Here is a 14,874-nt window from a genome sequence, read left to right as displayed (position 1 = left end):
GGTATCTTCTGTACAATTCTGGGAACACAAGTGAACAAAACACATACTCTTTGCCCTTATGGGTTTTAGTCCAGTGGGAAACCCAGACGTTTACAATTTAGGGTGATGCATATGCTGCCATAGAAGGCCAGTGTGCCCTGGCATGAGTGTCCTGACTACTAATCTTGAAGTCTGATGGATGGGTAGGTCTTGACCAGGGAAAATAAGCAGGGAGAAGTATGTTGCAGGCAAAAAGAAACTGTGTATCAGCTTGGAAATGAGAGAGAGACAGTGATACATTGTGGAACTGAAAGAAGTTCATTGTGGCTATATTTTGGGATTGGAGAGGAGGCCAGGACCAAATCATCCAGAGTACTGAAAAATCCTAATGAAAGGTTTGGCCTTTATCCTTTGAGCAGAAGGTAAACACGGTATGGTTTTAGGCAAGGGGGATTCAGGATCAAATGTGCATGTTAGAACAATTATTTTAGTTACGGATATTTTAGTTACAAGTAAGAAACTTAAGCCAAAGGCAAAGAAAGTGGTCCAGGGAAGTTCAGCATATACAGGGGTAGGAAGTACAGCTGGACCTCACAAAGGTCTAGAACCAGAAATGGTTATCAATTAATATCAGGTGCTTTTGCTCTTGCCCTCCCTCATCACTGCATGTCTTGTCTCTAGCTCCTGATACGTTGTTTTTTCTTTGTATACCTGGCTTCTCTAACTACAAAGCTAACCCACAGCCCCTTGTAGCTTTTCTCCCAATTCCAGATCCCCTGGAGAGAGTCTGATTGGCTCATTATCTCAGTTATCTCCCCTTGGTCTAATCATCTATGGCCAGTAGAGCATATAGAATAAGTATAACTGCTTCAAAGCCCACCCCTGTCACAATTAAGGGGGTGCAGTGAGTTGTAGGCTGGACAGATTTCTCAGAATGAACCAACTTAAGAAGATCACTCTGGCATCAGAGTGAAGAATTAGGAGCAAGGGGATTAGAGGCCCCTTTAGGAGAATTCAGTAATGCAAGCAATAGTTAATGTTGACCTGAGTTAGAGAGGTGAGTAAGAAGAGAATGAATTTGTGGTAGATTAAAGATTGACTCTCCAGAACTGCATGGTAAGCGGATATGGGAAGATAAACAAGGATAATGTCTGTGTTTCTGGCTTGTATAACTGAGTGGATGATGATAGCATTCCCTGAGCTGGAAGGACATAGGAGAGGCAAATTTGGTGGGGATTGAAGGAGGTGGAGTGAATTATTCATTTTTGCACATGCAGAGTTTGAGGTAGCTTTGAGACATGTAAGTGGAAATGTGTAATGGACCACTGAATATATACATTTAGAGCAGAGGAAAAATCTCAGTGGTAGATAAATGTTTGAAAGCTAGTTTTACATGCTAGCTGAAGCTGTAAGAGTGGGTGAGATTGCCCTGGGAGAGTGTTAACAAGGGAAGAGAGCCAAGACAACCCTGAAGAGAGTCATTTTTGAGGGCTGGTAGGGGAAATGAACCTATAAGGGAAGACTGAGAAGGAACAGAAGGTAAGAAAAATCAGGAGTATGCAGTGTTTTGGGGAATCCAAGAAAAGAGAGTGTTTCAGACAGGAGAATATGGTGAACAGTGCCAGTTACTGCTGAGCAGCATAAGGAGCCAAGTTTTGTTGGGTTTCAGAGCAAGGAGCTTGTTGATGACGTTGGTGAATGAGTTTAATGGAAGTGGTGAAAGTAGAAGCAGAGGGTTGAGGACTCTTGGTGGGGGCAGTAAAGAGATCAAAACAGCAGATATAAACAGTGCTTGAGAAATTTGGCTGTGAGAGGAAGGAGAGAGAGGGATCAATAACTAGCGATTGTTTTTGACAGTGAAATAGGGTTTTAAAGTATGTGTGTATTTTTGTTTTTAAATAGCAGGGTCTTAATCATATTTGAGTGCTAGGAGAAAGACTGATGATTACTTGAGTAAGATCAGGAGAGTTATTCAGAGTACTGTTACATTGTAATAGTGAAGAATGAAGCAAAAGTAAGTATTTGGACCCTGGTTTAGTAAAGGGAAGAAGTTATTTCCTGACTTTTCTCTGGGAAGGGATTGGGATTATCTACAAGTAAGGCAGGGTTGAAGATGTAAGGAGCAGTGGGACTCTTTGAAATAGACCTTGTAGAAATTAGAGGGGATAGCTGACTAGGGGAAATCTAGAATTTTCTGCCTGGGTTAGATTGAAGGCCTTGAACTTAAAAGCACTATGGACCATTGTGGTTTTTGTTCAGCAGTCTACGTATACGCTCAAAAGGAGACAGCTAGTTTGGTTTGTGCTGTGCGATTTCAGGTTGGTGCATCAGGAGAGAGTAGGGCAGGGTTATTGGCATAGTGGTGGTCTATCTAATGGGCCATAAGCTGAGGAATGAAAGAAGTAAAAACATGAGAGGACTAACAGGAAAGTAGAGTTCTTAAAGGCCTGGGTGGGAATCCTTATGTGCAGAACATAAGTGAGAGTAAGTCAGTGTGAGACTGATCCTAAAATGAAGGTGACACTAAAGGAAAATGAAACAGTAGTTTCTTTGGAGAGTTGCAGCCTGTGTTGCTGGAAGAATAGTACTGCTGCTAATAGAAATAGATGTGTAAGGAAGAGTGAGTTTTGGGAGGAAGAAAAGTTTGATCTTCACTATTTAGAGTTTGAATACCCATGGAATATCCATACTGAGATGATCAAGAGGCAGTTGAAAATATAGGAGAGAGGTCAGGGCTGGAAACGAAATTGGGAGTCATAATTGAAGCTATGACTTTACCAAGGAAGCGTAATATAAAGAGTGATAAGGTGGTATTAGGCACGGTGTGCATTTAAGGGGTGGGAAGTAGAGAAAACGTGCTTGCAAGGTTTGAGCAATTTACAGAGAAACTTAAGAGAAGTTAAAGAGGAGTTGACTGAACAGGCCACTGGATTTGGGAATTCTTGAGTGGCTCTCCAGAGGGGTCAAGAAATAGTGGAACATGAAAGGAGATTGTAAAGATGTGAGGATTAACTGTGACTTTTTGGCAACATGTTTATTGCCAATGAATGATGCGTATTATATGTGATATTTTAAATCTCCCCAGTATACTGACATTTAAAAAACATAACTTTGCTTTAAAAAATTTTATTAGCCAGCTTCTGGCTTTCTGAAATGGAGTACACTGGTCATTTAATTTCTTAAAGCCTCAGGAATATCATAATTAGTGATTATTACTCAGCACTGTAATACTGCTAGGACCTTCTGAGCACTGTTAGGACTTGTTCTTATACTGAGTGCTTCCCGTGTGCCTTGTTTTTTGATGGCTTCTTCTTGTAAGTCAGTTGACATTATTCAAGAATCTTTTTCCTTCAAAGTATTTCACTGTGTTATAGCTTAAAATTGTTAGAGAATTGGAGAGTTCTTTAGGAACAAATAAATATACTTAGAGTAGTTAGCACTGTTAACATTTGTGAATCGAAAGATCCAAACCAAAAAAAAGCTAGTCATTTTATCACTTCTGCCAGTTGGCATGTTGGACACCCATGTTATGTTTAAATTGTCTTCTAAGTGACTTCATGAGGTTTTTCCATATGTAGGTTATTGAACTACTCCTGAAAGTCATATATCTCTTTAGAGGGTCTGAGGGGGGAGAAGATTAGAGGAGAAAACACTTAATATCTGCTATAGATTTATGCAGGAAAAAAATCTGTTTTTAGTCTCTGGCTTTTGTTGCTGTTACGTGTTAGTAGTGAAAAAAGAGATTTTTATGACCCAAGCTGTAGGTCTTAGCCAGTGAAGGGCAACTTGAAGATGAGATAGAGCTTAAAATTAAAGCTGTTTCTGAGTGATTGATTATAGTTTTGTAGCTGGACAATTAAACCTTTTTACTATTCTTGCAAATCTTCAACTTAGATTTGTCATACCTGGTTAATACAATCAAATGGAAATGCTTTTTTTCTCCCCGTCTTGCTGAGCTTACAGATTCTGAAAAATGGTGTAATTTACTCTGAAATTCAGTGTTTTGTTTTGTTTTTTCCTGCTGGGAACAGGCACATTTAATTACAGAAAGCTGTTTGTCATGGAATCATTTTCTTCTAACACCAGCTAGCACTTTTTAAAAATTCTGATCATAATTCCATTGCTGGCAAGATAAACTAGTGGTAATTATATGTGGAATTAACTAACATTAATAAAATTTCCTGTAAGATGCATCTGGGACACTTCTCATTTGCTATTCCCAGTTTGTGGTTTTAGAAAGTATCTCTGGTGGTGGTTGAATGCGATCAACATTTTCTTCTCTTGTGAGCCTAGAATCTTATTACTAAAAGACTTGGCAAAAGTTATTAGAAAATGGCAGGCATTTGAATCTTTCTCAAGGAATAAGTTATTTTGCATGATCAATTTTTTGGATAGTGGAAGAATTTACCCAGGTACTGCACTGTACAAAGGTACCCTTAAAACTATGTATTCTTTCTTGTATAAGAACTCATAAAAATTTTATAGGAATTTACAAGTATGAATTTTTTTAACTTTAAAATGAAAATATCTTTTGAGTATCTTGGGAAATAGTATATTCTTACAAATTAGGTTACGTGTTTTTATTGAATTGAATGTCATTGAGAATACTGGCATTGCATTTTAGCCACTAACATTAATAATCTAAATACAGTTGAGCAGCCCAGAGCCAGTTTCCTAATATTTTGAGATTTTTGCCGTTTTGAGAACAAAGTAATTTAAAAATTTTGGATACCATCTAACTGAAATGTTGATGATAATTTCATAACCATATTGGGTTCCATTACATAAAGTGTATTATCATCATTTGTTTAAAAAGTAGCCAGCAGCCTGTTACTTTATGGCTGAGGACACTGCTATAAAGTCTTGAGATCTTTAATAAATAATTTGAATATCTAAATCTTAGAAACTAGTTCTGAGGTTTTCATGTAGCTAAAGTCATCCTCAAAGTACAGAAATTGTGAAGGGATACCTGTCTAAGCATTATTTTGTGGTTGGAATGTAAAAAACCTACTCAAGTAACCTCAATTAAGGTATGGATATACAATGGAATATTACTCAGCCATAGAGAAGAATGAAATAATGCCATTTGCAGCAACGTGGATGGACCTAGAGATTATCATACTAAGTGAAGTAAGCCAGACAGAGAAAGACAAATATTATATGATATTGCTTATATGTGCAATCTAAAAAAAGGAAAAAAAAGATACAAATTGAACTTATTTGCAAAACAGAAATAGACCTGCAGACATAGAAAACAAATTTGTGGTTACCAAAGGGGAAGGAATGGGGGAGGGATAAATTTGGGATTAACATATACACACTACTATATATAAAACAGATAACTAACAGGGACCTATTCTGTAGCACAGGGAACTATACTCAATATTTTGTAATAACTTATAAGGGAAAATCTGAAAAAGAATATGTATATACTGAATCACTTTGCTGTACACCTGAAACTGAGACATTGTAAATCAACAGTATTTCAGTTAAAAAAATTTACACACACAAAAAAGAATTAAATCTATTTTATGAGTAGATTGTACAAAATCCAATTGCGGAAGTACAAACTAGGCCTTCTTTCCCCTACCTTCTTTGTGGGTGGGGCTCTGGTTCTCCTAATAGAAAGAATTCATAGTGGTCCGGACACCAGGGTTATCTCTTGGCTGGAATAATTTCTTTCTCCACTCGTGGGTAGCTAAAGAATGTGCTAATTATACTAGTGATTAAAGTCTGGTTTTCTTAGTTTGGTGCTAGTAACAGCTGTGTCTGAACCATGATCATCATGTCTCAACCTGAGCCCTCCAGCGTGTGCTTAGACCTGGACTGGCTCATTGTTCATATTGGGTCTACTGCCTTGTTATAGAAGAGAAACCACTAAGCCCAAGATTTTGTACTGCTTGCACACCACCCAGTGGGGACTCTCCTTCCTAGGGAAAGAAAAAAAGCATAGTTTGTGAGAGACAGAAATAGCTAATCGACCACAACTTATTTTGGGGAAAGGAGGGAGAGGAGATTACCCTAGAATGCACCTTATATTTGATATATTGTTTCTACTTATGTCAATTTAATTGTGGACAAATCTGTTGTTGGAGTGGGCCATGTTAGTATATGACATAATGGTATTTCTATATTAATTACTTCAAATATAATTGAAGAATAAGCTTTGAAAAATACGTCAACTGAAATAGATGCATTTACATAGTGGCAGTTGAGATCTGCTCTAGAGGCCAATTGAGGGCTTTTAAGAGTGATGTTAAATTTAATAGGAATTTTGAAACATTGACTTAGGTGTGAGGCCAGGAATCTCTGACTATAATCTGAAAGTAGTCAGACTTCATTAGTTAGACCTAACCGCATTTTAAAGGCTATTACCTACTTGCTGAGAAAGCAGCCCTAAGCAATTCCTTAGCATAGATGGATACTGTAGAATGTGGTTCTGCCACCTTGGCCATAATTCATAAGCCCAGGGCAGGCCTTTGACCCAAGGGTAGTAGTCTGTGAAGTGGCCTGGTATGAAAACTGCACAAACAGCAGTAATGGGCATTAAACTAATCAAGCACATATCTCTTTTTCTCCGGTAAATTACTCCTTGAGAGGAGGAGAATGATGGACAGTTCGTAATGGGAACTTATAGTTACAGTTTGTTCATTTGTTGTTCATTCAACACCTATTTGAATGCCTAATATTTGCCAGTTACTATTCTAGGCTCTGGTGATTTAATCATGAACAGACCAACTTTGATGCTTTCATGCAACTTACGTTGAGGGGACAGATAAGTAGCATGTAATAGATGTCAGTAGTGTAAGTGCTTTGAAGAAAAATGAAGCAGGCTGAGGAAGAGGGTGTGATTAGAGGGTACTATTTTAGATAGGCTAATCATGTAAGGCATTTCTGAGAAGCTGATGTTTGAGCAGAGTCCTAAGTAGAAGATGATGAGGGAAAAGTCAGCATGCAGCCATCATGAGGTAGTAGAAGCCAAGAGTTATACAGAAGAAAATTTCAGAGTAGAGTGAGATGTTATATTAGTCAAGGTTCTCCAGAGAAACGAACCAATATGATGGGTGGGTGGGTGGGTGGGTGGGTAGATGGATGGATGGATGGATGGATGGATGGATGGATGGATGGATGGATGGATAGATGGATGGATGGGTGGATGGATGGATGGGGGGAGGGAGGGGCGAGAGAGAGAGAGAGAGAGAGAGATAATGGAGGCTGACAAATTCCAAGATCTACAGTTGGCACTCTGGAGAGAGACCCAGAAAGCTGATACAACACTAGTCTAAGTCTGAAGGCCTGAGACCCAGAATAGCCGATGATGTTAAGTTCTAGCCTGAAGGCCAGCAGGCTCAAGACTCAATATTTCAGTTCTAGTCTGAAAGCATGAAAAAAATGATATCCTAGCCTGAAGGTAGTCAGGTAGGAGGAGTTCCCTTCTACTTGCAGGAGAATAAACCTTTTCGATTTTATTCAAGCCTTCAGCTGTTTGGATGTGGCCCACCTACATTGAGGAGAGCAATATGCTTTACTCAATCTATTGACTTAAATTTTAAATGTTAAAGTCATCCAAACACCCTCACAGAATCACCTAGAGTAATGTTTGACCAAATATCTGTGTACCCTGTGGCCTGGTCAATTTGACACGCAAAATTAACCATCACAGAGGGAGTCTGCTGGTAGCCATAAAAGCAAGATGAGTAAAGATAGATAGGCTCCAATTCACCCCAGTGACTTATTGTCAAGATTATCTGACGATTAGAGCTTGAATTATGAACTTTGTTGCATTGCCTGAATTATTTTACAGTTGTCTGTGAGGCCTGGCTTTATGGCTCTATTGAATTCACTCTTTTTTCCCTGAGTACTTTTTATATAACTACTTAGTTTAACTCGTTTGTCTCTACATTCAGGCTCACCAGACCAACCATTTTATGGATGGGCCAGCCTGATAGCAGTTGAGTCTTGTTTCTTGTATAGACATTAAAGAAATAAACCTTGAGTTGTAAAAGCCTAATTCAGCCTTTTTTTTTTTCTTGCTTATGAAGGAAAACAATGGTAAAGATAAACAGAACTTTTAAAAGTGATTTGTTACTTTAAAAAAGGTTCACATTCTTGGTTAACATTTTTAGCAGTTACTTATTAAATTATACCTCTTTTGAAGAGCTGACATGTTTTGGAAATCTGAGAGTGTAGGAGACACAGTCCTTGCCCTCAGAAAGACCACAGTCTGGCAGTAAAATCTGCATATCTAAATATACAGCAGGGTAGTTTTGATGAGAAATTAGGTTCAAGCTGGAAAAGGCTTCATGAAGATTATATTTAAGCTAGTCTTTGGTAGGTAGAATTTGGATAGCTACAAAAAAGAGGTCAAAGTATTTCCCAAAAAAGAAAGGGAAATGAGTAAATCAGGTGAAAGATTTTGGGGATGATAATTTAACCACGTTGACATGAGTGTAGTGTTCTTGCAGAGGACTATTTTGAAAGCTAAAGCTGAAACTCAGTATGTCCACAACATTCTGTTGCATGTTAACCACTTTGAGCCTCAGCTACTCCTCTATTAAATGGCATAATAATGCCTATCTTTTCTTTTATTCCTATGAGCCTCATGACCAGTCACATCTAAATTCTATAACTATAGTTTCTTTGGTTTTAATCCACAAAGAGGCCTTTTTGAGTAGGGAAATGAATTTTCAGACTCCATATCATTTCCTCCTCACACTCTTCCTGTTCCAGCTTCCTTATGGAGAGAACAGTACACCAAATGAATCCTCTGTAAACCTCACCAGTATCCTTAATGCCCTTATCTTAGAAATTGTTCCTTCTGTCTCAGTCTTCTGAAGGTACTTTCTGATGGCAATGCTGCATTAGTATCTCTGTATGGCCACACATGTGCTTTGGATCCCATTTCTTTCTACCTTTTCAGAGATATTATGCTAACTGAAACCTCAGGTTTCTTTTTCACTCTCCTAGTGTCACCCTTCCTATCTTTATGGGTCTTTTCTATTAGCAGATAAATATGATCAGGTTGTCTTTATGTTATATATATTATGCATGCTATGCTGTAGTATATTATATATAATATCTAATCTAATCATCCTCCATTGACCATATACCTTTCTCCATCAATTTCCTTGTGTCTTCTCCATCAGCTTCTCTAAAGAAGTAGTTATACCCGCTTAACTTATTTCTAAAATCGTATCCTATTCACACCTAAGCTCATTCCAATCTACCTTCTACCCCCATCATTCTATTCTAATACCCTTCTACCCCCATCACTCTACTTATTTGATATTTCTGTAGCATTCAATACTATTGGCCATTCTGTTCTTGAAAACACTCTTCCTTTGGCTTCTTCAGTGTGTTCTCCTGTTTTCTGTGTATGTCTCTGGCTACATCTTCTCTGACTTCTTTGTTGGCTTATCTTTCTGTAATTGCTCATTAAATGTGGGTATCCACAAAGCTGACTCTTAGGCCTTTCTTTTCTTACTACTATATCCTCTTGAGTAATATTCTTTCTCATTGCTTCAATAACAGTGCCAACTCTTAAATTTATATCTTTCACCTAGACTTCTCCTCTGAGGTACAATTTTGTATCTAGCTACCAAATTGATATTTCCATTTGGATGTCTCGGTGAGGTATCTCAGACTCAACATGCTTAAGACACAACATGTTTGTAACTTCACCTCTTCCTTCATATCTTCTTCAGCACCAAGACTTGTTTTATTTTGGACTCAATATAGTGTATGGATGAAGGACTCAAATCCTCACTCTAAAAAAAAACAAACAAACCTCACTTTACTCTTTACTAACTTTGCAACCATAGGTAACCTTTAAAGACTCAATTCTGTCATGTGTAAAATAGAAAAACAATAGGTCCTTTCTTAACATAATGCAACATCAGACAAAATGAGTAAATGGGACTTATACTTCCAGCCAAGATGTAGTAACAGGGACTGAATTTACTCTCTATCCATAAACAATTAGAAAACCTTCATAGGACTGTTGTGAGGACTAAAAGAGTATAAGCACTTGAAACAGGACCCAGCATAAAGTAAGCTCTATGTAAAATTTTGCTTTTATTATTATTAAATATAGATTTGATGGTAAAAAAAATTGTGGGATGAAGCTCTGAAGTGCTGCTTTAAGGGTAAATTATGGTATTAAGTGTTTATATTATAAAAAGCAGTCCTCAAATCAGTACTCTTAAGCTTACATTTTAAGAAACTAAAGGATAAGAGTAATCCTAAAACAAAAAAGGGAATAAAGACAAGAGCAGAAACCAAAGAAATAGAAAAGTACAAAACAATAAAGAAAAACAGAAATTAAAATTTGGCTTTATAAAAAGATCAATAATAGTGATAAAATTCTAGCCAGATTAATCAGGAAAAAAAGAGAGAGGATGCAGATTACAATAGCAGGAATGAAAGAGGACACATGTCTACAGATCCTATAGACATTAAATCCAACAATTGAGATGAAATGAGCAAATTCCTTTAAAAACACAAACTACCAAAAGCTCATTTAAGAAGAAATAGATAACCTGAGCAGCCCTATATATTTTTAAAAAAAATAAATTTGCAGTTAAAATCTTCCTTCAAAAGATCTCTTGTCCTAGAATGTTCACTGAGGCATTCTATCAAACATTCAAGATGAAATAATATCAGTTCTACACAGAGTCTCTCAGAAAATAAAAAGGAGGGAATACTTCCCAACTCATTTTATGAGGTCAGCATTTACCCTTAGCATGAAAGAAAACTATAGACCAATAGCCCCCACAAAAATAGATGGAAAAACCTTTAATGAAATTTTAGCCAACTGACTCAATAGTATTAAAAAAAAAAAAAAGGATAATACTTTTTACCAAGTAAGAGTCATTACAGGAGTACAAGTTTGGTTTGACGTTTGAAAATCAATCAGTATAATTCACCATATGAAACTACTAAGAAAGAAAAACCATATGATTATCTGAATAGATTCAGAAAAATCATTTGACAATATTTAATGCTCTTTAGTGATTAAAAAACTCTCAGTAAACTAGGACTTGAAGGGAACTTTTTCTGCCTGTTAAAGGGTGTCTAGTAAAATCCTGTAATTTACATCACACTTAGTGGTGAAAGACTGAATGCTTTTCCCCTAAGGTCAGGAATGAGGGAATGATGCTTGCTCTTACCACTTCTATTCAGGATTGTATGGAAATTACAGTCAGTGCAGTGAGGCAAGAAAAGGAATTCAAAGCCATCCAAATTGGAAATGAAGAAATGAAACTGCTTGTGTGTGTAGAAAATCTCAAAGAATCCACAAAAAAGGCTACTAAGACTAATAAGTGAGCTTAGTACAAAGTTATTATACAAAAGAATTAATTGTATTTCTTTGTACTAGCAATGAACAACTGAAATTTAAATAAAAATAAATTAACGTAAAAACATTCACAGTAGCATCTAAATGTCAATAATACTATGGAGAAGTTGAACAGAATTTTGCAAGACCTGTGTATTGGAAACTATAAAACATTGCTGAGGGAACTTAAAGGAGAACCAAATAAATGGAAATGAATATCATGTTCATGGATCAGAAAACTCAAAATTGTTATAATGTCATTTCTCCCCAAATTGATGTTTATTACTCAGTACAGTTCCAGTCACTATCTCCACAGGCTTTTTTGTAGAAATTGACAAGCCTGTGGTCTGTTAACTTAGGCAGAGTTAATGAGACTTGTGGTTTCAGACAGTCTTCTCTGGAATATTACATGACTAGTTTTGTTATTGATTTTGGAAATGTTTCTCTGGGCCTTTCTTTAATTTATCTAAATCATTTCCCTGCCTTCACAATTGCTTCCAGTTTATTTCTTCTAAAGCCTACACTGTTTAAACTTTTTGTTTAGTTTTTGTTTATTTTTAACTCCACCTACCTAAAACTTCTTTTTAATTTTAATTTTATTTTTTTCATTTGGCTTAGTTCAGTAGCTCACTGGTTTTCCTCTTGCAGCTCTTGCTCCCTCTCTTGCAGTATAATCTCCAAGTAGCAGCTAGGGATCTAGTCAAGGCACTCTCTTACTCTGCATTTTCCAGTGGCTTCTATCCTACTCTAAGAATTCAGCTATTATGTGGATATGATTACTTAGGTCTGCGTGTGTGTGCACAGAATAAACTCATCCACCTGCTTTAAAAAAAGAAAAAAAAAAGAATTCAGCTATTAGAATCCAGTTCATGAGCCTCTTCATGATCTGGCCCCAGGGCACAGCACAGTGCCTGGCACATAGTAAGCATTTAATATATGTTGAATTAAATCTTTGCATTCTAAGTCTTATAAGAATTTTTTGTGTGTTTGTTTTTGTTGTTAGCATTATCTTGCAGCCACACACACAAAAATAGTAATTCTTTAGACCTAACTGGTTTCTCAGTTTATTGCGGGATATGGAGAGTAGGTTGGAGCTGTCTTGCATGCATTTTAAGGCTCACTTTATTTTATTTTATTTTTTGGCCACGTTGTGCGGCATGTGGGATCCTAGTTCCCCGACCAGGGATTGAACCTGCGCCCCCTGCATTGGAAGCACGGAGTCTCAACTATTGGACCGCCAGGGAAGTCCCTTGTATGCATTTTAGAATAGGCCAGTTTTGTCTAGTAAGGATGGTTAATAAGGTTTGTCAGTAAGCAGTACTCAAACGGGTAGGAAAAGACTGCTTTGGCTTTTAATCAGACAAATTGTAAAAAACTGTGTTCAGAACTTAGGTTATGCTTTAGATGACCCAAACAGTTCAGAACAGCGTTGTTTTGTTTCATATCCCAATATACTAAATGCTTCTCTTACAGTTTCTTATTTTTAAAATAACTTTACCTTATATCTTTTTTTTTAAATCTTATATTTTCTACCTTGATTCTCTTCTTTCAACCATTACAACCTCAGCTTATGCATTACACCCAGATGTTGCTATTGGGGATCAGGGGCTCTGTTATAATGACAGCAAGGTGCTGCTCTGCGTTTGTTAGTTTTTTCTGTAGGAGTGATATGTGATAACCGGCTTACTAGCCTGTCAATTTGTTGTTCCTTCCACGAACACTCAGTGAGATTGTGAATTATTTTTGAATGAAAGTTTATCAGTTACAAAAATTAAGGTTTCAACACTATAATAAACATAAAAAGGACTAGTTTAAACTTTTAAACTGGAAGTGACCTTTTTGCTTTTTGTTTTTCTTTTTTAAACTATTGGTTGTTTCTTAAGTATAACAGATGCTAACCAGGCTCTGTGGTAATTTTTTCTTTCTAACTGTGTTTTTTAATGAAGCAGCTCTTTTAACATCTAGCAATCTGTGAATAGAGTGATGACTTGAATTTTAAGATTAAGCAAATTCATTTTGTTAACATCACATTTTGTTCCATTTTGCAGCTTCTCGGTGAATTTTTGGATGAAGCCATTAAATTAATTGCTTGCCACCATGAGCAGAAGCAAGCGTGACAGCAATTTTTATAGTGTAGAGATTGGAGATTCTACATTCACAGTCCTGAAACGGTATCAGAATTTAAAACCTATAGGTTCAGGAGCCCAAGGAATAGTATGGTAAGTTTTTACTTCCAAAAATTAGGCAAAGAATCATTAACTGCTCTGTTTTCTTCTCTCATAAATTCCTTGGTAAATATTCCTTGGTAAATATTTAGCTTGCCTCAAAAAATTAAAACTATAAAATTTAAATTAAAGCTATAACATGGTAAGTTGTTTTGTTCTGAGATTAATGGCTTTTTTATTAGTCATAAAACATAATTTTATAAATCAGCTCTGTCATCTTTAAGTGTAAATTATGATTAAATACTTGGTCGTAAGCCATGTAAAGACAGATATGTGTATCAGGAAAGAATAAGTGGCATGCTTGTTAATTCCATGTATACATTTATTCCCATAGCTAATTGTTTAATAAGAAGCTTCACTTAATCATCACTTTTACACTGTAATGAAATTCTGGAATATCATAAATCTTATTTTACACTGGGGAATAAAGTCAGCTAATATGTCACTGTATGTGTTTAAAAACTCCTATGTATCTTTAGAATTGATCTACAAGCTAATTTTTACAAAAGGCCTAGGCTTTATAGATCAGCATAATTCCTTATAAACTGAAAATCAAAACACTCTTTGGGACAGTTCTGTTAATAATTTTAGGTTACTAAGTTAGCATAATAAGCTAGTGTTTTAGGGAATTCTCAGCCTCACTCAAGCATAATTATATCTTTATTACCTCTTTTTGAACCAGCTTTGTTTTGGAATCTATTAAAAAATCCTAAGTGTTTACAACACTGCAGTTCTCCCAGGTTCTAGAAAAACTTTTGCATACAGCTCTTGCATATGTACAGAAAGAGACATATGTAGGGCTGTTCTTTGCAGTACCATTTAAAATAGCAAAAATTGGTAATAGCATCAAATCTATCAGTAGGAGAATAAAAAATAATCATACAGTGAAATACTCTACAACATTTAAAATGAACTGGAGCTTATATGTATCAACAAGGATAATCAGAAATGTAACGCTGAGTTTAAAAGCAAGATGTAGAATATACATACATTATTATACTGTATATATATATATATAGTTTAAAGTATGCAAAACAGTACCATATATTTATGTATGCAAAAGTATAAAAACATTCATAAACACCAAACTCAGGATAGTACTTACCTCTGAGAATAGAGAGAAGGAAGGGGGCTTTACCTATAATAATATATTTCTTTTAAAAAAGTTCAGAGGAATAATGGTAAAATATTAGAATCAAATTTGTGTAATGGGGACTGTAGCATTTATTCTCTTTTCTGTATTCTTAAAGTAATTTATACTATCACAAACTAAAGAAGCTGGGTCATTTTATAAAGCATTATTGGCTGATTGGTTGTCATTTTAACTGATCACAT

General features: G+C 36.1%; 1 protein-coding gene across 2 annotated transcripts in view; it reads left to right on the top strand.

Annotated features, from left to right (window-relative positions):
* Positions 1-14,874, top strand: part of MAPK8 (mitogen-activated protein kinase 8) — a 111,783-nt gene that overhangs the window by 49,722 nt on the left and 47,187 nt on the right. For both annotated transcript variants that reach the window (XM_061196391.1, XM_061196400.1), the window contains exon 2: positions 13,363-13,533. In XM_061196391.1, the coding sequence (XP_061052374.1) occupies positions 13,412-13,533 (122 nt within the window). In that variant the 5' untranslated portion in view covers positions 13,363-13,411. The remainder of the gene's footprint in view (positions 1-13,362; positions 13,534-14,874) is intronic.

The sequence above is a fragment of the Eubalaena glacialis genome, chromosome 1 (assembly GCF_028564815.1).
Source record: "Eubalaena glacialis isolate mEubGla1 chromosome 1, mEubGla1.1.hap2.+ XY, whole genome shotgun sequence".
In the NCBI taxonomy this organism is placed as follows: domain Eukaryota; kingdom Metazoa; phylum Chordata; class Mammalia; order Artiodactyla; family Balaenidae; genus Eubalaena; species Eubalaena glacialis.
Note: the sequence above shows the minus strand (reverse complement) of the source record. Positions and strands in the feature narration are given on the sequence as shown.